Raw genomic sequence first — 23,023 nt, forward strand, 5'->3', positions numbered from 1 at the left:
GAGAGAGACTTTCAAGTCCTTGATATAACCCAATTTGTCGAAAAAAATAACAAAACTTAAAGTATGTGATAGTAATTTTTTGTTAAAATTCATTTAAGATATGATCGGTATCGGTGAGGTACATCAGAATATCGGAATGAATTTATACATCAACATTTTATTTTCATTTCATTTTCATTCCTACTTTTTATTCTAAACCTCAATATTGTAATTTAATGTGACATTCTACTGCTATTGTCCAAAAAAAATTGTAGCCACCAAAATGTTTATACCGGGTGCGTCTCAAAAGTGGCTCACCCCTATAACTTTTTTATTTTTTCAGATAAAAATACGAGATTTGGTATATGTTTGTATATGCACAAATTAGGATTGATTGATGTATTTCATTCTTTTCGGCCACTTCCTGTTTCACCGGAAATAACTACAACTTTTGATTTTTAATGGTACCCTCGGTATTTTTTTAATTTATTAGATAGAAAATGACACTGTGAATAGAATGACATATCCTAGTAAGTAAGTAATTAATCTTTATTTCCCAAAATACAAAGAAGCCCCATATGGACATGAAAACATTGTCACACAATGCAAAACAAAAGGTATTAACAGTACTTAAATTAATGATATGATATATACAAATATCTAAAACTAAATTCTAATTATAAAATCACACTATAATATTTATAATAATATTTAAAAGCTAAAAAAAATATACAAAAAAAAAACAATTTAGAAAACTAAATATATAAATGTTACATCACGTCAAAATTATAAATTAAATCTACATCCGATTCAAAAAACTCATCCAGTGTATAGAAGGCATTTTGGTACAAGAACTCTTTTAAAACATGTTTTACATTATTTCTAGGCAGTTGTCGAACCGTTTCAGGAAGGAAATTGAATATCTTAATTACCATGTAATCAGCAAAGGCAGATAACTAAAATTATACTTATCTGGAAATCTGAACAAGATTATTTTTATTTCTTGAAGTGTACGGATGAGTTGATTAAAAATATTCCAGTTATCAAGAACAAACATGACAACATCCAAGATATGCATACTAGGTAGTGTTAATATTTTATAAGTTTTAGAAATTTCTTTGCAGCTATCACGTGGATTCAGATTAAAAATATTCCGTAGATATCTTTTTTGTAATATTAATATCCTTTGAGCGTTAACAGAATTTCCCCACAAAATAAGTCCGTACTTTATTCTAGAGGTCACAAATGCACGGTAAGAACAAATTACTGCAAATAACTTTTTTACAATGATTTTTACATTATGATATTACTCTTAATGCATATCCAAACTTATGTCAACTTTTGACATTTTTGCAAACAAAATTGAATTTTAAATTTCAATCTAGAGTGCCAAGGCTCTCTTAAAAACTAACTAACTAATTTTTAATCAAGGAACGCCGAACGTTGGAAAAATAAATTTGATAGTGTAATGTTTTTAGTGTCTTTTCCTGACCGGTTAAAAGATGTCCAAATAGTATGTTTAATCATATCTCAGTTTTTCCAAATGGAAGGAGATTGGCGCATATTTGGAAAAAGCATTTTCTTACGAATAATTTGGTACCACACACTTGGTATTTCCAGTCAAATTGTCGTTATAAATGTTGTCATGTTGCAATTTCAAATAAACCATATTCGAATGTTATATGATATGTTATTCTATTCAGAGTGTCATTTTCTATCGAATAAATTAAAAAAATACCGAGGTTCCTATTTAAAAATCAAAAGTTGTAGTCATTTCCGGTGAAACAGGTAGTAACTGTACTAACATACCGAATGTCGTTTTTTTATCTGAAAAAATAAAAAAGGTTTTGGGTAGTATAAATTTTTACCATGGTATTTTTTTAACCATTATAATGGTATAAAGAAGGGCTGTTTCAAGATTCTGTATACGGCTTACTCAAAATAAAATTCTAACTTGGTTTGATTTATGCAATCCACACTCACCAAATTTTAATTTTTTAGGGAACTTTCTTTGTTTCCACGTTATACAGGGTGTCCCAATATCCCCTTGACATAGCACGCTTTATTATTTGAATGAGATTTTGGATGTCTGTTTTGTTAAATGCTTTAACATTTGACTTTCACAAAAATCAAGAAAAAGTACGGAAAAGGTGAGAATTACCCCCACCCTTACGTAAATTTTACTATAAATATTTTCCAACTCAACCAACGACCTATTTTTGCTCGTAAAATGGTCCTTCTAGTATTTACTGGACTTTTTGCCTGTTGTAAAAAAAGCCACCTCTATTCTTTTTAGAAAAAAATATCTTTCCGAAACTGACTTCTAAGAAATATTTTTATAATATTGAAGTTCTTTGTATATTTTATAAGTCAGCTTTGAAAAAAAAAATCCCCAAAAAAAACTTTTTCTCAAAAACTATGCGATGTGGCATTTTTTTAACATTTTACGATAAGAAAATCGGTCGTCGGTTGAGTTGGAATTTATTTCTACTAAAATTTATGTAGGGGTGGTGGCAGTTTTCACCCTTCCCGTATTTTTTCTTGATTTTTGTGAATGTGAAATGTTATAACACTTAGCAAAATATAGACACCCAAAATCTCATTCAAATCGGAATAACGGTTCTTAAAATATTTGAAAAAATGTGATTATTTTATTAAAACTTTATTGCCCTCTAACGGACAAACGAAGCACTTTTTAAAAAGGTAATTATTGTGTCGAATGAACTTGTTTTGATTCCAAAAATACGTAGTAGTTCTCTGTCCACGGAATATTGAGACACCCTCTATATAAAAATATAAATTTAATTTGCAAACAAATCCAGAATGCCATATTTGTTTAAATTTGTTTGTGCTAAATCGATCTTAATGTATCTTTAAAAGTAAGATGGACAAAAAATTATACCCGTTCTATTCCATGTTATTAAATTAATGGAAAACATAATTTTATTGATAATTATTGTTAAATAAAAACTAAATAAAAGAGGAAATAAATAGAACACTTACAATTTTTTTAATTATTACCCAATATAGTAGCATTAATTGACATTTATTAGTCACGATATAAGCAATTGATAACATTCAATAAATTGACCTTTGTAGTAAATTCCGAAATGACCCGAAACGATAAGGAAATGTATACAAATTCTGTAGATTATTTAGTGTAGCTACGAGTTAGTATAAGCTGGTGCTAGCAGAAGTAAAGAATGGATCAAATAAAAAATTTAGCTGATCTTAATATTGAAGAAGGTAGAAAATTTATAAATTCTTTCGATTATGTGTTCTCTGATATGGATGGTAAGTAAATAAGATATAATTACTAACTAAAATTTAACCACAATGTATTTTATTTACTCTTATATGATATTTTAATTCGAGTACTTAATTATTTATTCAATCGAAATGAGTCCCTTTGTATAATACATATATTATTTTTTGTCATACGCTCCCAAAAACAGCTATTTTACGGACTCATTTCAGTCCGTAAAATGTTTCTTTTTCGGCCTAGGCCGTAAAGGTCGTCATGGCAACCTTTATGGACTAAAATGTCTAAATTCGTTATTTGGTTGTTTTATTTTGTCATTCGAAATTTGTCACAAAATCACATAAAATTATACATATATTTATAATTAAATTATTAAATACTAACAATACTAAGTTATTTGTTTAAAGTAAGTACCTAGGTACCTATTTAAAAGAGGCTTTTAAATTAAAATATTCTTAAATTACAGTCACAAACAAGACATAATCATGTGGTACATTTTTTGGCCTAAGACAAGCATATTTTCTATACAACTCAACTGGATTGACAACGTTCCCTTCGTTCACCACCGGAAACACTCTTTGATATTAGTTTTGTATCCGCAAGGGTAACTAAAAGGCAGCTGTTGTCTTTTTCTATGATGTCTTGCACTCGTAGAGAGTACAATTCTTCTCTTCTACATGCTCCACAAAGGCCAATGACAAGAGCTACCTAAAATCAAATACAATGGAATAAGAAACCATCTATATATTTTAAAAATCATTATCGCAAACTTACCTTAGTAAGTAAATAAGTTTCATCACTAGCCGTGGCCAAAAAATCACCGATCTCTTTTATGGACAAAACCTTAGACTTTTTAGGCTCGTAACCAACCGAATTCCTCTTCAAAAAGCAATAAGTTTTGGAAATTTGTCAATATAAATATCTTCTTTAACACTTAACACTGCTCTCAGCATGGAATATTTCGACCAAATTGACGATGGTTTGAATGTTTGTGACTGTAATTTAAGAATATTTTAATTTAAAAGCCTCTTTTAAATAGGTACCTAGGTACTTACTTTTTCGTGGAAATAATTTAGCAATACATCTTCATTTACAACGAATACGCCATTTTTGTCTTTCCATTCATTAAAAACATCATATTCTTTCTGGTAAATGGCACGAGACTTCACAGGAAGTAAATCCAACACGATTTCTTTGGCCTTATTAGCAATATGTTCGGGATTTTGGAACATTTTAAAATTGTTGATGAATTTGTGTGATTTTGTGACAAATTTCGAATGACATGTCAAAATGCGATGAAATAAACAAACTCGTTACTAAGATATGAATTTATAAGCCAACTTTTTCAAACATTATAATTTCAAATATGGAAAATTTGCAAATATGCGTTCTAAAAAACTGTAAAAAGCGTATGACAAAAAATAGTGTATGTAACACGTACCTAAATTATGTTTTTTAGGACTCATCTACTATTTCGGACTCGGCTAACGCCTCGTCCGCAAACAGTAATGATTCGTCCTAAAAAACATCATTTTAGGTACTAGTTACATAAATAGCTATTATAGGTGTCTTGTGGCTTTCCAATAATTTGCTTCCAGGATCTAAAGAGTGCATTGAACGATTTCGAGATTTAGGGAAACATTTGGCTTTTGTAACAAATAATACAATTACTAGTTTTGAAACGGTAAGTTTAAACTGAAGCCTATAATATATTAGTAATATTTAATGTATTAAATTTTACATTTAAATACCCATTATAATAAAATATAATATAAAAATACCTAAAATTAACTTCTTTAACTTTCAAAGAGGTTATAAAATTTACGTATAATTTCATTACGTTCATTAATTTATAAGTCCACTAACGAATATACAGTGTGTCCGACTAGTCCGTGGACATAGAACTACTGCGTATTTTTGGAATCAAAATAAGTTCATTGGACACAATTTAAGAGTACTATACAAAAGTATTTCGTTTATCCGCTAGAGGGCATTAAACTTTAAAAAAATAAACACATTTTTTCAGATGTTTTAAGAATCGTTATTCCGATTTTAATGAGATCTTGGTGTCTATGTTTTGCTAATTGCTTTATTCACCTTTCACAAATATTAAGAAAAAGTAGGGGAAGGTTCAAAACTACCCCCACCCCTGCATAAATTTAAGTATAAATATTTTCCCAGTCCACCGACGACAGATTTTCTGTTCGTAAAATGATGATTCTAGTATTTACTATATTTTTATAATAATAATAATAATAAAACGTCTTTAGTTTTTTTGTTTTTAGTTTTTTTTAATAATAAAACGTCTTTACGTCTTTTTTATCTCTTGCAGAAAAACGCTACATCGCATAGCTTTTGAGAAAAAAATTTTTGGGAGAATTTATTTTTCCAAAGCAGAGCTACAAAATATACAAGTATTTTTCTAATATTCCGTGGAACAACTACGTATTTTTTGAATCAAAATAAGTTAATTGCACATAATTTATCTTTATACAAACGTGCTACGTTTATCCGTTAGAGGGCATCAATCAAAAATAAACTCGAACGTTAATTAATTTAAAAAATTTTTGGTTGCGAGTTGTTGACGGCTGAGCCCTTTAATCTTTTCCTTCTTTTTTTATACATTTCCTCACTATTTCTTTCTTGTTCATCTTTTTATAAAGCTTATTGTCAAATATAATTTGTGGATCAATCAAACATAAAATTCCATATTTTTACCAATTAGATTATTAGAGCATAATAGATTTTATGCGCTTCCATACATCGATGTGACAAAAAAATATTTTTTATAAGTCAGCTTTGAAAAAATTTACCTTTTTTACAAGAGACAAAAAATGTAGTAATCACTAAAAGTACCATTTTATAAAAAAAAATGTGGCCTCGGTGTAGTCGTAAAATATTTACACTAAAATTTATGTAGGGGTGGGGCTAGTTTTTACCCTACCTGTACTTTGACCTGATTTTTCAAAAAATCAAATATTAGGGCACTTAGCAAAACATTGACACCCAAAATCTCATTCCAATAGGAATAACGCTTTTTAAAATACCTGACAAAATGTGTTTATTTTTTTAAAATTTAATTGATGTGCTTCGTTTGTCCGCTTCAGACAAAGCACTTGTGTATAGAGGTAAATTATATCTAATGAACTTATATTGATTCCAAAAATACGTAGTGGTTCTATGTGCATGTAATATTGGGACACCCGGTTTAATATAGAGGTTGGTCCGAATTGTATTCGGGAAATTAAAAAATTCGTATAAATGTATGTCCTAAAATGCTTCGTTTTGGAGATAGGGTGTTGATGTGTCATTTCATTTCAATATTTTCCAAATAATTCCTGAACTAACGTCGATATTTTTATTAAGATTGGTGTCGTAATTAGTCCCGTAAAAATAGCAGAAATGCATTTTTTACTGTAGTAGTTAAATACATACATGGAGGAACAGTTATTAAAAATCAGTTCTCACATATAAAAACACCAAGACACATCAATTTTCATCGAAATATCGACACTATTTAAAAATAAAAATATAACTTCTAACTGCCATGTATCTCCGAAACGAAGCTTTTTTACTTATTTTTATTTGCAAAATGTACTGTGGCCGGCATTTCCTAAATACAATTCGGACCACCCTGTTTAACAACATTGGAGCATGTAACTATTTACATTTTGTTACAATAATTTAATAGAAGTGATGTAAATATTAGTTATGCTCTGTAGATCATACTTTTTCTTCTTTTTAATAGTTTATTATCTTAAAAATCACGCAACAGATGAAGAAATTTTCTTCAACTGTTGCGACATTAAGGCCCGTATTTATAGTTGCGTCTTGGGCTCTTGAGAGCGGAATCCACAGAATACACGAGCAAACGTCATTTTGGAGATTACGATTTTCATTTTGGATAGTTTATGTCATCTGTGGATAGTTTTTTAACCCAACTTTTTTTGTAAATAATAAACAATCATAATATTGGTTTAAGGGAAAATTTAGATAATTTTGAAGATACTAATTTACACATTCCAATTATAAATAAATAGGAAGAGAGTTAGATTTTTGAAGAAATCTTATTCAACATTTTGCAAATTAATGTATGTATTGTATTAATATATGTATATCTAGTAATTATGTAATACGTTAAGTAATGTTCCAAGGTAACTAGTACCTATACACATCGGGACAGGTCAACTCTGTGTATAGGATTTTAACGTGTAAGACAGTGATGTAGGCAGCTTAATGGCAAATCAAATGTATTAAAAAGAGAAAAAAGTTGGGTGGGTATGGGTGGGAACATTTCTTCTGAGCGGTATTGCCAGATTTTGCATCAAAATTTCAAACCGCATAAGTAGACGTTTCAAAAAAATGTGGCATCTAGGGTTGGATCTGGATTTTCAACAATTAGTTACTCATTTTACTACAACTGTAATAGATTACATTTAGCTTAAATATATTATCTTCATTTCAGTAGTATACATGAATATTTTTAACATAGTTTATTTTATTCTAATTTCTTTAAGACCACGATAATATACTGGTCGGCAAGAGAAAATCTTGGGTCGTTTATTTTAGTCATCATTTACCTACATGTCTAGAAGTGAATCGCTATGGCAATCTTGTAAGTCGGGGAGAGAAAATTATTACCTATCCACTTAATCCGGAGCTCAACTTCATACGCTTGGGAAAATTCTTGCTCTTTTCTCTTTGTTCATTTATACAATCACAGAGTCTATAGACTCTGTGCACGACAATCGGCACCCAAAGCCGTGTGTATTATCGGTTATATCATTAAATAAACTAACCAAAAAATATGCTGTATTACGTAGTAAATGGTGCAAATTCTATTGTCGACCATTCTAATCAGTATTAAATAATAATGGAGTGAGCCAGTGTGAAGTGAGACATTAAATGATTGATCTTTTTGTTAAATTACGTGGTATAACTTAACACAATGATGAATCGTTTAATGTTTCATATGCACCTCCATAATTATTTAATCTGTAATCATACTGATTACATTGTTCAACAGAATTTGCGCTTTTAGTACGTTTTGGAATTAATAGATTATCTGTCTTATTATGCAACTAAGGATGTACGTGTCTACGTAATAGTGCATCAGCATCTCTCTCAATATATCGTATTGTACTGAACACGTTGACACACGAGAATCAGCAACCAAAGCCGTGTGTACGCTTCATTAAATAAACTAACCAAAAATATGCTCTATTACTTAGTTACGTACATCCTCAGTTACATAATAGGACCGATAATCAATTAATTACATAATGTTGTAAATATCAAAATTCTATTGTCGACCGATCCGGATTAAGTGGATAGGTAATAAACTTCTCATTTTTCTCCCGTATTTTATAGTCTTTTCTCTTTCAGTATATCGTATTGTACTGAACAAACGTTGACTTTATTCTTCATACACACGACAATCGGCATACAAAGCCGTACGTTGTACGTTTTATTAAATAAATTAACCTTTTTGTTTATTTATTGGTTCGTTTATGCTTTATTTAATGATTGATATTATTTTGTCAAGTTATACCACCAAGTGCTATAAACTAGTACAAAATTAAAAAACTTAATTTTAAGTAAAGTTCTTTGAAATATATCTGTATTACTATTATGAATGAAAACTCTTATCCATTTTTAATTTGGAATTATATTAATTGCCATGTGTCATGTTTTTATTATTATTGTCAATTTTCTGCGGATAGCTGATAAATTAATCTATTGTCAATTCAATATGATTATATTATGATGTTCAAATACCATTTTGTTATTCATAAAAACGGCCTTTTTATTACTTCTCTGTCATACTGATCCATCAATAAATATTTCTTACGTGTTGCAGCAGACCAGCAAAATTTATTAATTTTATGGTCCTTTATATTTACTCATCCCTGATTCCATCCAATTATGGCCGCTGATGAAGCGGGAGGTAGACGTTCGCTTTCGGTCATAGGCGTACTGAAAACTAAAATTTCTTATCCTCGTATTCAGAATTATAAATAGCAATAAAAAGGATAAAGATAAGTAAAACTTTATACTGATAAGTTTGCTGTACCAATATTAAAAAAATTGGTAGTAGGAAATATTATTTCATAATATTATGACATGATAATGTTATAATGTAATACTATAAAGTAAAGTAAAAGATTTGAAGTTAACATCTCCTTTTTGCTGCCAGGGCTAATTTGGACGGGGCCTACTTTGTTTACGCGGAATCCGAACAGCGGTCCTCGGTCAATGACCGAGCAAGTGTCTAAATCGACTCTTACTCACGAGATATCCGATCTCATCCGGCCTTGAACCGGCGTGAATGAGCAGTGTGTGTCAAAATATTTTACACTTTTGCCTTTATTGGACAACAGCACGATACAGAGTTTCGAACTGGTCACCCGTCTATCCACTAGTATCGCCTTACGTCGCTTAACTTCGGTGTTCTAATGGGAACCGGTGTTTCGACGTAGCTGGACCGTTGGTTGCCCGTAATACTATAGCTACAACCGTTATAACACTAGTTATACCACCCCGCATAAATTCAGTATTATTATAAATAAGTAATTTATTTCACACCCCTTAAAGTGTAGCACAATTAGAATCATAAAAACGATGCCACTTAACAGTTACATAATGTTTATAATGTTAATTTTAAAGGTCGTTTTACATAAAAATTGTTTATCTGTTTTTATTTATGATACAAAACCCGCTTGATCATAAAACTATGACCTTTGATCATGTCGATGATTTTTTTTTATATTGAGTATGTATGGGGCTTAAGAAGCAGCGTGGTGAAGGCGTTGTTCCACTGTTTGCATCTTAAACATTGTCAGCTGTCATAAAAAGATTATTATTAAAATTCTAATAAATTAAATTTTACAGAATTCATAATCAAACTAAAATTGGCTGTAATACTAAATCTAAATGAAAATAAAATATTAGTACGCCTATGACCCAAGAGTTTGGTTTGGTTTGGTGGCGACACGTGCGAAGAGATATGCATGGCTTCCACATTTCGAGAGGCGGGGTGAGACAAATCAAGTGGTGGGAGAGAATATGGCCGTAGATGCCAGGTCTAGGAAATATTCATTATTACATTAAGGTTTCTATCCTTACATTAAGGTTTCTATCCAGGAAATACCTTTTTAGAAAGCATATTTTTGGACACAATTTAGTGTGTGTATTTAATTTGTTTTCTCAAACTTGGCATTTCTAAAAGTATCATCAGATAAATATTTTAAAAAAATATTTTTTGTTGGTTGATTGACCTTGCCAACCAGGCTTCAGGAAATTTTCAAAACTTCATCTGGCAACACTGACAGTATCGAAGTCCTAGAACGGTAGACAAAAATCAAATCAGTCGGATTTTGAAAGGGGTTGGGTGTACATCATTCTACAATATATTTACGATTTTGAAGGTTATCCATACATCTCGAGACGTTTAATCTTTTAACAATAAAAATAATTAAACGTCCGGTTGTATCTATACTGCTCATGTTTTTGTTGCTGTTTCAGCATAAGTTAAAACAAGCATTAAAAAAATGACTAAAAATCAACTTTAAAAAAGGACAATTAGCAAAATAATTATAAAAAATTAAATCAAAGGTTCAAAAATACCTCCCTGTTGTGCTTCGCAATAGCCAAGACGGTTATAAAACTCTGACCTAACTTTAGCTAACATAACAGCGGGGATATTTTCTAACGACTGAACGATTTTTAATCGCAGCTCGTCAATATTCATGGGTCGTTCATGGTTATGGCCATAAATGGAGTTTTTTACATATCCCCACAGAAAGAAGTCATTGGGCGACAAATCAGGAGAACGTGGTGGCCAATTAATTGTGCCTTGTGTGGAAATTAGCCGATTGGGAAATGTGGTTTGAAGGAACAGATTTACGTTCCGCGCGTTATGCGCAGGACAGCCATCCTGCTGAAACCACACTTCCTCAAAATTGATTGGCAAATTTCGAACTGCTGGTACAATTTGGTTTTGTAGCATATCCAAATATTTGGCAGCTGTTAACATACCATCAATAAAAAAAGGCCCAATGATATGATTTTGCAGCATGCCAGCCCAAACATTTAGTTTTTGTGGATATTGTGTCCGCAGTGCCATACTAAGGTGCTTATTTTCTCGAGACCAATAACGTACTATCGAAGGATTGTGGTAGCCATGTAAGGGAAACGAGCTTTCATCTGAGAATAATATATTTTCCAAAAATAAATTATTCCGATCGGCTCTTTCTCTTACAGCCTCGCAAAACTCCAGACGTCTGTTACAATCTGCGGGAAAAATTTACTTATATCCATGCTTTTTTAAAACCCTGCGCACCGTTCGAGCATTGCAACCAACTTGTTCGGCTATATTTCGGCTTGAACAAGGTTCGCTTGTTTCGACCGCGGCACAAATATTAATTTCCTTGTCGGGAATCACCTTCTCTGCGCCTTCCTTATTGTCACAATTTCTGCACGCCGCAATGCAGCCTGTTTGCTCAAATTTATGAACAATGTTGCGTACAGTTGTGGCATAAGGCACAGGGCGATCTTGAAAGGTGAACACATAACGCCCAATGACCTCTTCCACACTTGAGGAAATGTAAAACCATTTAACGATATGCACCTTCTCTTCGGTCGTATAAATAGCCATTTTTGAAACACTTAACGTACACACCGAAACAGCTAGGCGAAAAGAATGATGCAAAAATAGTTTGGATCTCAGGTGATCTATTTCCTTTCCCCACCTTTTCATCTACATAAAGGTGCGTATTCACTATCCGAACGAACGAATGCTACTATCCAACGAGCGAACGTCCAGTCTTGTTCGCGCGGTTCTATAATTCTCATTCGTTTGCGAACGTCTTTGATATACCGAATGGAAACAGATGAGGGAGCGAACCGAATGGCGAACGGCCGCATGCATTCGGTTTGCTGTCCAAATATACCGAATTTCATTCCTTTGTTCTTTCGGATAGTGAATACGAACCTTAACATAAAGCACCGCCCCTCTCAATGCGTTCTCCCACCATGCTTATGCTTTACCTTGCCCACACCCGTAAAAACCGGCAACACTGTATCGGTCGCACCGGCTTCTCGCCGGCCCCTTTTGATGCTGTCTCTCTGTCTGTCAACCGGTCATTTATATTATTCTCTGTCTTACACGTTAAAATCCTATACACAGTAATCAAATGACCAGGTCGGTATAATAATTTTATTTACTTTTCTATTAGTGTTAAGTTAGTATTTATATATTTACATGTAACATAATTGTAAGTAATTCCTTATATTAGTTATCTTAAAAATACTGTTTTTCTATACTTAAATAATATATGATTTCTTAGTAGTTTTACGCTCACTATGACCAGACAGCTAAGTGCTTGTTTTAACTGGTCACACAGAATTTTCCCACTAATACATTAAAACTAAAAAAAAAATGTCTTTATTTTCATCATGAATATTTACATAAATATCATATCACATAATATACAATATTAGATGTATACACTGTATACCTATAATTTTCAAGATTTTATTGCTTGGTGTAAATTCTGTATTCCTATTGAATTGACCACTCTATATAAAGTCGATACTCCATGTTTTATAGTTTTATTTCAAATAATATTTCACAATACACATTCTATGATTATTGTGTTTTTACTGCTTTCTTATTTCTTGTCGTCTAGATGACATTCTTCTCTCTTCTTTTTTTGCTAGTCTGCTAGCCTATAATTTTTTTATGCTTCCTTTGTTCCATTTCTATTATGTTCTTTGACCTCTTCTCTCAATTTTTCAGGTAATCGAGTACTTTTCATTTTCTACTGTCAATAACCTCACTTGTCCATCTTCAAATAAAACTTCAATCCTCGGAATATATCCATATAATAATTCAGGTGTTTTTTTCGCCAGTGAATTTATTCACAGATGTATTTATAGCTCTTTCTATAGTCTTAATATATGTATCCCATTTGTTGTCATCATCTGCACAAGCCGAAGCCAGTATCATTGGAATAATAATGCTGTTCAACCATTTATGGTTGTATCACACAAATTCACTCAAATGTTCTGCTATAAAAATGGACACCCTCTTGATAATCTGGCTTATTGTAGGTTGGCTAACACCATGCAAGTCTCCACTTACTATCTGAAAATTAGAAGTCGCATAAAACCGTAAACAAATTAATAATTGAATAACGGGGGGAATAGGTAAACCACGATTGGTAGGTTTTTGCAAGTCTTCAATTACAAGAGGTAAAATAGTTTCTGTAATTGTAGCCTTGCTATATCGGTATTTTAAATTTCCCCTCGCCAAACATTTGTGTTGGATTTCCTGCATCCCTTATATATCGTTTTGGAACTCGAAGACGATTTTCTTCTTCCACATGGTCCAAAATATCCTCAAACTCATCTAACATATTCAAAACTGTTTAATCAGACAAAACGGATTTACAAGGGATTTATTTTGTTTACTAAAAAATTAGGTTAAGAAACTATTCACAGATCACATAAACTATCCAAAATGAAAATCGCAATCTCCAAAATGACGTTTGCTCGTGTATTCTGTGGATTCCGCTCTCAAGAGCCCAAGACCGTCTTGGCGTCTCGAGACGCAACTATAAATACGGGCCTAAATCTTGAAAATTAATACTGCGATAACTTGATGGGATTATTTTCATTGTTTAATTGTACTCCTATATTATTAGTAAAATTCTAGAGTATAATTTATATTATAATTTCTATAAAATATTCATAGTTATATTATTATAGTGTGTCTATGTTATAGGTTATTTAAAAAAAGTGTAACATATTCCAACAAAGGGGGAATAATATGAGTTTGTAATATCAAATAAGCTTCATTATTTTGGTGTAAAGAAAAATATTAAGAAAAAATTCTATAATTACATATATATACAAAAATATTTGAATTTTTCACTGTTGATACGTTAATACAATGTGTTTTAAACACAATTATTTATTTTTAGATTAAAGAAAAATTACAAGATTTTAATGTGCCAGACCAAGAAATTGTTACACCGATTATAGTAGGAATTTCATATTTGAAGAAAATCAATTGTCCTTCAGATTTATATTGTATTGGTGGACACGTTCTTAAAAAAGCTCTAAAGGATGCCGGGTATAATGTTGTTGATATAAACGTAAGTAACAGGAAATATTTAGTCTGCTTAGCAAGAGAACATATTTATGACAATGACAGTTTTCTTCAGGTGATTTTTTTTTATCGAATATCTAAATTGTTTTTCTAGACAAACTATTTTGAGGTGATATCATAACTATATTTTTTTAGTTACGATATCTCTTAAATGATTTATTAATATTTCGACAGTAAATTTTCAGAGTTAAGTATAGTAATTTTATTTTATTGGGGGTTTCAATGATCCCTTGTTATATCTTTTCTTGATTTTAGTGATTTCGCTGATATAGATAATAAAAATGCCTATTATAAAAAGCATTTTTAGGTTTCGTTGGAAAATAATAGGGAAGATGTATCGTAGTAAAGATTTTTTAGTCCCCTGACGCAAACTGCACATTGAAAACATAAAAAATACTGACAAAAAAGACCAGTTTTAATAAGCAATTTTAATAACAAAATTTACGGATTAACATGTATTGTAAAATATTAAATTAAGATTTGGGTACCAATACACTTTGCGGATGAATTTTGACCACAGAGTATACTTATTATGACATGTGATAGTGTGACAAGGTTGGGCGTGTTAATTTGTGACAATGTTAGGCATCAGTGTTGGCGCCTGAGTCGACCAGAGGGGTCCGGTGGATTTTTTGGCGTAATTTTTCGCCTTAAGTTTTTTGCCGATTTTTTTCACTAATTTGTTGTTAGTGAATAATTAATACTAATATTATAAAATCTAAATAAAATTGGGGATAACCTCAGAATATTACCGTCACTTTTTTCTGTTTCGTTTAAGAATATATAATGAACAATTTCCCATGTAGGTCCTAACAGGGTCGGACTGGCCATATAGATGGTGCTGCAGTGTGGCGATTGCCAGCCGGGCCCCAGCCGTTGCGAGCCCCCTGTCTTTGTATCTATATGTAAAATACTTCATTATTTATTATTAAAAAGAAACAAAACAGAAAAAAGTGACGGTAATATTTTGTGGTTATCTTCAAAACTTTTGTTTGGATTAACAATATTTACATTTGCATTGAATTTTGGTTTGCATTGATTACAGGTAGTTTCCTGATTTCAAACACTAACAACGAATCAATAGGGACCAAACTGACCAAAAGATAAGGCGAAAAAATACGCCAAAAAAATTCTATCCGGGCCCCTCCTCACAATGTCGTCCGGGCTCCTCTGGCCCAGTCCGACCCTGGGTCCTATGACAGGGAGATCTGCAAAGGCTGGGGCTCGTCACTCTTTTGTTTCAATTATATTTAAGTAAAAATAATGAATTATTTTACATGTATGTAGGTCCTAAGACAGTGAAGCCTGGGGATCAGCTGGCAATCGCCACCCTGACTATATGGCCAGTCCGACACTGGTTGTCGCTATATAGCGCGCAATTTCAGTTGTATTAGTTTAGATTTCTGTTGACTGTTCACCGGGTTGTATCTGATGTCGCTTGTATCGTTTTTGCATGGAGGACTTTGTAGTGCACTTTGTGGACTTTGTAGTACATGTAGAAAGAAATGTACAGAAAAAAGCGGCTTGCTGAAGAAAAAAATACTGTGCAATATTCGAACGTGTAGAGGACCGTACATCCTACGACCTAAAGAGGGTGTAATATTTAGTCATGTTTTTGAATGTTCCAAACGATATATTAGTAGAAATATTGCCGTTGGAAGTTATTTTTCAGAAATTCACTTTCCGACATAGAAAAATATAAACCCAGATGTAAAAAGCCATATACCAACAATATATATTTATTATTTATATATTTATTATTTTTAAGGGAATTTGCTCTTTAAAACTATTAGAAAATCCCGAATTTCATAAGATTGGTGGTATCGGTCATGTCCTACAAATAGTCGAAGGTGTCTTGACAAAAAGAAAGTACAAGGCAGTCTCAAATAAATTGTACCTCAAATTTCGGTATTTGTAATATATGATGTGACCTTAAATCGGGTGTAATTGTTTACATAAAACGTCGTGATGCAAGAACCCTTACGAAATTAAGTTTGGAATGATTAAAGCCAGGGAGTGAGATATAGGCAGATTGCTGGTCCGGTTACAAAGCATTAAATTATCTAGAAGGAGTATCATTATACATCCACAAAACGGTAAACCATTCAAATACTTCAAGGATCTAGAAACATGTGTATGCACAAGCCAAGTCGAAGAATACTGATCACGGTTAAAAAAATACTGTCGATCACAGCAGATCATGGCATCGAGTTGTCGAGAACATATTGATCACTTAATGTAGCTCGAACACTTCGAAGGCAAAAGACAATCAAGCAGAAAGACAACTTTCCAAAACATCTTGGGCCAAATTAAGGAAAATATTCTTTAAGCAAGTATAATTAAATGTAAATAATTTACTTAATAAACAATATAAAATGTAGTCATTTTTATGTAGTTTCATTTTTCTATTTTAAATGTAGAGTTTTGTCATTTACTATAGACAATTATCATAAACAAATAATCAATCTATATCAAAAAATCAATCTAAAATAAATTAATAAAAAGCAAACCAATTTTTAACGGTAACCAGATTTTATTATTTCTATAAAAAATACAAAAATTGAGAAAAAACTGGAGCCAACGTTTTAAATTTATATATAAAATAATAATTATTATTAAATAAAATATATAACGTTAAAATATCTTTGAAATGTTTTCAAAATAACTTTGAACAGAAATCTCAACTATTAACAGCATAATAGCTCCCTGTATGATTTATATTTATAAATAAATTTGAAAAATACAACAATATGCTTTGGAGGGTTTCGTAAAACGATATTTTAAAGTATGGACTGTGTTATAGTGTCGTGCTATAGATACTGGTAGGGTCCATGGAAATTTAGTATAATAATATAAATACTTGATTTTTAACAAGCAGCAAGACCATGATAGATAGGCTAGCTATAAATTATTTTTATTACAAGGATGCCAACAATACGTACATATTAGGTACAGTACGTCGACCCGTTCTGTAGCTACGGGGCATCCGTTAAAGGGGAAAACGAGATTCTCTATTAAGCCACAAATTCATGGGCGTGCCATAAATATTTTAGATAATATTACTTTGATATAGAAAAATTTCAAAAATACCCAATCATTTTTAATGTTTTTCTACGTAAATGAGACATAATCTTGTAACATAATAATAATTAAAAAATTAGGAAGAAAAACAATAAAAACTCTAAAAAATCACACTATTTTACCGATAGGTGACTGCTCCCCAAGGTCGGTCTGCCGCATTCTTGAAAGTCCTTTCATAGACACAGGTCAGTAGACAGACAGTATGTTATTAGTAGCATCTTATTACCATTTATTATAATGGAATATTAAAAAATTTTATTTCCTTTAATTCTATTAATAAACAATAAAAAATGTTTATATTAAAAACATGTATTTAAGCTAGAATTTGAACTAAAACTTATATTCTAAATTACTTTTATCTATAAAAATAGTAGTTTTTGTAATATATTTTTTTTTAAATATTAGATTTCAGAATGGAAAAAAGTGTCAGTGACGCTATTGTTCATGCAGCTGGAGTATTTAAATTTAGTAGAAGAATTTTATAGGAATGAAAAAAGGATATGCAGTAAGATATTTGAACCTGCTGCAGGGTGTTATATTTATGAATTTTTTTATTTTAATATTAAAAACTTATGAAACATGTCTTTTTAAATAAATAATAAACGATCTTATCTATATCTATTTCGTCCGTACCGTGTAAACTCGGCCTTAGGCTTCAGGCGCCTGCTATGACTCATACGCTCACCGACGGTCGAAGAACGCCGCTAAGAATTTTCGAGATAAGTCTGGATTGTCTGTTTCTCTCATATATAAGCCGATGCCCGAAACCTGAAGAAGATAGAGAGATAAATAACCGATCGACGCGTAGAGTTACAATCGCCGCGCTAATTCAAAATAAATTTCTGTTAGATAAATAATTAGATAAATTCTAAATAAGTTATAAATAGTTCTTTAAGTCTTTTTAATCGTTATTGTTTTCGTTAATTAGTGCTAAATCAATTGTGTTTAAATAAATTGTGACTTTCTATCCACACGGAACCGACGAAAAACGTAACAGTATATTCAATTAAAAGGAGCCAAAAGGTTGTTTGGACAAATTTTTTGTTGTAACCCTGTATATACTATTACACTTGTTTTATACTTTTTCATAGGTTGGGTGGTCGGGGGATGTAAGTTATTTGTATTTCCGTAAATGAATTGGTATATTTTACCTTACAACATTTTTATGAGATTTTTAGTAGAACTTTTCTGCTTTGTATTTAGCTTTAAGGTTTTAAAGCGTTAAACAATATCGTCTTTGTATAATTGAATATTTTCTTTAATGTTTTCCACTAGTTTGGAGATTTGGAAGAATCCATGACATCCTTAAAGGACGTATGTTTTCAATTCCTCGACCAGGCGAAAGACGTTGGAGCCGTAGTTCTAGACTTGGACGTTAATTTTAAATTAATTCAGGCCGAGGGAGCTATATTGCTTTTAACTAGAAAGCCAGAAATGGAGTTCCTGTGTGTGGCGACGGACGATAGCGGACCGCTAACGGCAAACATAGACTTTATCGGTGCGTTGACTTCTGTAAGCCGGATTGTTTTTATGTAAACTAGAAGTAACGTAAACAAACACTTTCAGGTAACAAATTTTACGTAGAGGCGATTGAAAGGATATCGAAGAAGAAATGTATCATTTTGGGCAAGCCTAGTATTAAATTGAAAGAGTATTTGGTCGACAGGTACCACATAGAAGACTCGAAGCGAGTTCTATTTATTGGGGACGCGTTAGTATTCTTTATTACATATATAAATTATGCTTAGTTATCTAACTACAATAAATTTAGAAATTATCAGGTTAAGTCGCATATTCTAATTTACTGTCCATACACAATAGAATACAAAATGACTAGGTGATCTGAAAAAGCTTCAATATGAAGATGGGCTAAAACTAGTTATTATTTTCTCCCTCTATTATTTATATTATTTTCTCCCTCTATTTAAAATGAAAGAGAGACATGTATATTTTACACCTAAAATCAACTCAGCTTCTATCCAACATTTAGTTTTGTTACAAACCTCTTATACGACTACAAAATATATATTTATTCAGTTATTTACGATTTTTTTCTCCTTTTTTATTTAATTTTTTGAAAATAAAACACATATTTTATCGTTTTTTGCTATTTTTACCACTGTATTGGGAGTTTGCCATAAAATAGTGATACCTATCAGCAAGAAAAAATCATATCAGTTTACCTTTTAATGAATTTGTCAATATATTTTCCACTTTATATTTTCATTTGATTTAATAAATAAAACTATTACAGTTGGGGGTTGAGCATTTGGTGTTGAAACAAGAAATTAAAACACAATACACCAAAATAATTAAAAAAGTATAATACACCAAAACACTTTACTAAAATTTAGTAAGGTGTTTTGGTGTATTTTTGCCTATAAAAAAAATTATTGTGCTAAAAGAGAAATAAAAAGTGATAAGAAATAAAAAATCTGTATAAAATATATTTTTTACAGCCAGTAAATTATATTTGTCTGGTTTGGCACAAGACAAGTAATTTTTAGTTTATAGAATAGTTTACTAGTATTTGAAACACTAACGTATTCAATGACAAAATGTTTTTATTCAATTTGTTATGCTATGAATCAGCATAATATATGTCTCATGATATTAGTAAAGTGTCCTTATTACCCAATTATTCCCCTTTGTTGAAGATCTTTCGATTGAACGAGTACTAGTAATTACTAAAAGTGCCTGCCAATTTGTTTTAAATATCGTTACTATTATTGAAATGAGAAAAAATATGGACTAAATAATGGCTTAACAAAAAAAAAATCATTAGATCAGTGTCTAAAATGAATCATTAGCAATGAAAACAATTTTTGTAACTAAGTTTAGATTTTTAATTAAGTTTCTATTACTTAAGTTAAATCATTTTTTTAATTGTACCTTATTAATTTTGTTTTATTTCAGCCTTGGTACTGATATAGCTTTTGCTCATGCAGCGAATTTTCAAAGCCTGGCTGTTCTTAGTGGTCAAACAAAATTAGAAGATTTGCTTAATTGGACACACAGTGATGAAGAGAAACCAAATTACTATGTACAGAGCTTAGGCCATCTTAAACAATTAATGATCGAGTGGGGTTTATAAAGATATTTCTACTCTAGATATTATCTACCAAATGATGTTTTGAATTGGTATTAAAACTATTAATGTGCGTTTTTTCAATAGACGTACATTTCAATTTAATTTAAGTATAATTAATTTTTTTGATAACCTTTAATATTATGTCTATATGTATTGTAATTATTATGTTTATAAAACTAACTTATTACTTATTTGTATCGTAAATAAGATAAAAAATTTAAGCAGGGATACTTTTGCAATAGCAAACCATATGTTTGTCAATTATCTTGATTTACGAGGCATGTTTTTTAAGTAAGTACCGTTTTGCGATTCCGCCGCCGCAGCGCTACGGTCGGCGTTCCGCGCATGCGCGCTGGTTACCTACATCTCTTGTCTATGCACAGACGCCAGTACAGTCTGATTCTTCATTGTATACGTTGTTTATTGAGTGTTTAAGATGCCTCCGACAATCGTGAGCCCCGCCGATTGTGAAGTACGGGCTGTCATAAGATTTCTTAGTGCTAAAGGCGTAAAACCGATCGATATTCATCGTGAGATGTGTGAAGTTTACGGACAAAACATTATGAGTGATGGAATGGTAAGGAAATGGGTGAGAGCATTTAAAGATGGCCGCACAAATGTGCATGATGAAGAACGGAGTGGGCGTCCTTCGGTCGTTAATGAAGATTTGGTGCAGAAAGTGGACGAAAAGGTGAAAGAAAACAGACGCTTTACAATTTCATCATTGTGCGACTACTTTCCTCAATGTTCTCGTAGTGCTTTGTATCGCATTGTGACCGAGAACTTGAATTATCGGAAATTGTGTTCACGTTGGGTTCCGAAAATGTTGACGGATTTGCACAAAACCCAACGTTTAGGCAGTGCATTGACTTTCCTTGAGCAGTACCACAATGAAGGTGAAGATTTTTAGACAAAATTGTTACTGGTGACGAAACATGGGTGGCCTACGTCACACCAGAATCGAAACAACAGTCCATGGAATGGCGACATTCATCATCACCCAAAACAGTGAAGTTTAAGCAAACAATTTCTGCCCGGAAAATCATGTGCACAGTTTTTTGGGACAGAAAAGGAGTATTGCTAGTGGAGTTTCTGCCTCGTAATGAGACAATCAATGTCTTATTGTGAGACATTGAACAATCTGCGCCGTGCAATCCAAAACAAAAGACGTGGCAAGTTGAGTAAGGGTATTGTTTTGCTGCATGACAATGCCCGTCCACATAATAATATATGCCGTCCACATAATCGCATCAAAGATCTCATCAAATCTTTTAAATGGGAAACTCTAGATCATCCTCCATACAGCCCTGATCTGGCGCCCAGGGACTGCCATTTATTCCTGCACTTGAAGAAACACCTGGGCGGTCAGCGTCTTCAAGACGATAACGAAGTCAAAACAGTTGTGATACAGTGGTTAACCAGTCAGGCGGCAGAATTTTATGAGGAGGGTATTGAAAAACTGGTGCCACGTTATGACAAATGCCTCAATATTCACGGAAATTATGTAGAAACGTAGATTAAGGTACAGGCTTTCATGTAAAAATAAAATTATTGCGATATCTTTGCACGTTTTTTTTTAATTCCAAAACGGTACTTACTTAAAAAACATGCCTCGTACATATTCATTGAATAAAATGTTAAGTACGATGCAGTAAAGTCCCATTAGTCGAATTAATAAGAATGTTGAGAAAACCGATTTAGATCATTTTCAATATACTATACACTAGGTTTCAAAGGAAAAAAGTACGGTTAGAAGAAACTTGATAATTTATGACAGTAAGATTACAGTTGAGAGGTGGAGTTAAACAGCAAATTTCTTTGTTAGGCAAATTTGTATAACTGTAAACATAACTTCTGACAAGCAGTGTCCGTTTAGGGTTAACACAGAAGTGTTTACAAAAAATAAATATTTTATTTTGTAGATTTTCTTGCAGTGCCCATAAAGGATATTTTTGGAGAGTTGAAGAACTAGTACAACATTTATTTAATTCAGTGCTACTGAAACTGTGATTAACAGCAAAATATATGGCAATAATCAAAACTAATTATAGCTATCTATGAAAGACTAAAATCGAAATGATATTTCGCGCCTATATAAAACGCCTTTTGATTTTTAGGACATGTACGAAAAAAGTCAAACATGTGTTTTCATGTTTTTTTTTTAATTTTTCCTTAAACGGTATGGAAATTTGCAAAAGTATAAAAAAAGATTAACCATTTAAGAACAATCAATTTTTTTATTAGGAATGAATCTTTCTCAATATGTCAATAATAAAAAAAAAGTTTTACCTCCTGTAAAGACAATTCAGGGACATTCTGTATATGATGAGGTGATATCCTACATCATCAAAACCTATTTTCCCTTCTAAATATCTAACGTAAATTTGCACTTTCTTTAAAAATATAATGATCAGAAAACACAAGCAAGAATATAGAT

General features: G+C 31.7%; 1 protein-coding gene across 2 annotated transcripts; it reads left to right on the forward strand.

Moving 5' to 3' along the window:
* The first annotated feature begins 3,125 nt into the window (after positions 1-3,125).
* Positions 3,126-20,686, forward strand: LOC115878927 (phosphoglycolate phosphatase 2-like). Of its 2 annotated transcripts, none has more exons than XM_030895536.1 (6): positions 3,126-3,273; positions 4,807-4,925; positions 14,227-14,400; positions 18,771-18,993; positions 19,062-19,206; positions 20,412-20,686. In XM_030895536.1, exons 1-6 carry the CDS (start codon positions 3,183-3,185, stop codon positions 20,587-20,589), a joined length of 930 nt encoding a protein of 309 aa, XP_030751396.1. In that variant the 5' UTR covers positions 3,126-3,182; the 3' UTR covers positions 20,590-20,686. The 2 variants fall into 2 exon arrangements, with proteins under 2 accessions (XP_030751396.1, XP_030751397.1); XM_030895537.1 differs by having other exon boundaries at positions 3,135-3,273; positions 4,840-4,925.
* The last annotated feature ends 2,337 nt before the right edge of the window (positions 20,687-23,023 follow it).

This window comes from Sitophilus oryzae, unplaced genomic scaffold (assembly GCF_002938485.1).
Source record: "Sitophilus oryzae breed Bouriz unplaced genomic scaffold, Soryzae_2.0 scaffold_1536_pilon_pilon, whole genome shotgun sequence".
Taxonomy (NCBI): domain Eukaryota; kingdom Metazoa; phylum Arthropoda; class Insecta; order Coleoptera; family Curculionidae; genus Sitophilus; species Sitophilus oryzae.

Coding starts and splice junctions, on each gene's coding strand:
- LOC115878927 (XM_030895536.1), top strand. CDS start 3,183: ATGGATCAAATAAAAAATTTAGCTGATCTTAATATTGAAGAAGGTAGA. Junction 3,274..4,806: donor TGTGTTCTCTGATATGGATG/GTAAGTAAATAA, acceptor TAGCTATTATAG/GTGTCTTGTGGCTTTCCAAT. Junction 4,926..14,226: donor CAATTACTAGTTTTGAAACG/GTAAGTTTAAAC, acceptor ATTTATTTTTAG/ATTAAAGAAAAATTACAAGA.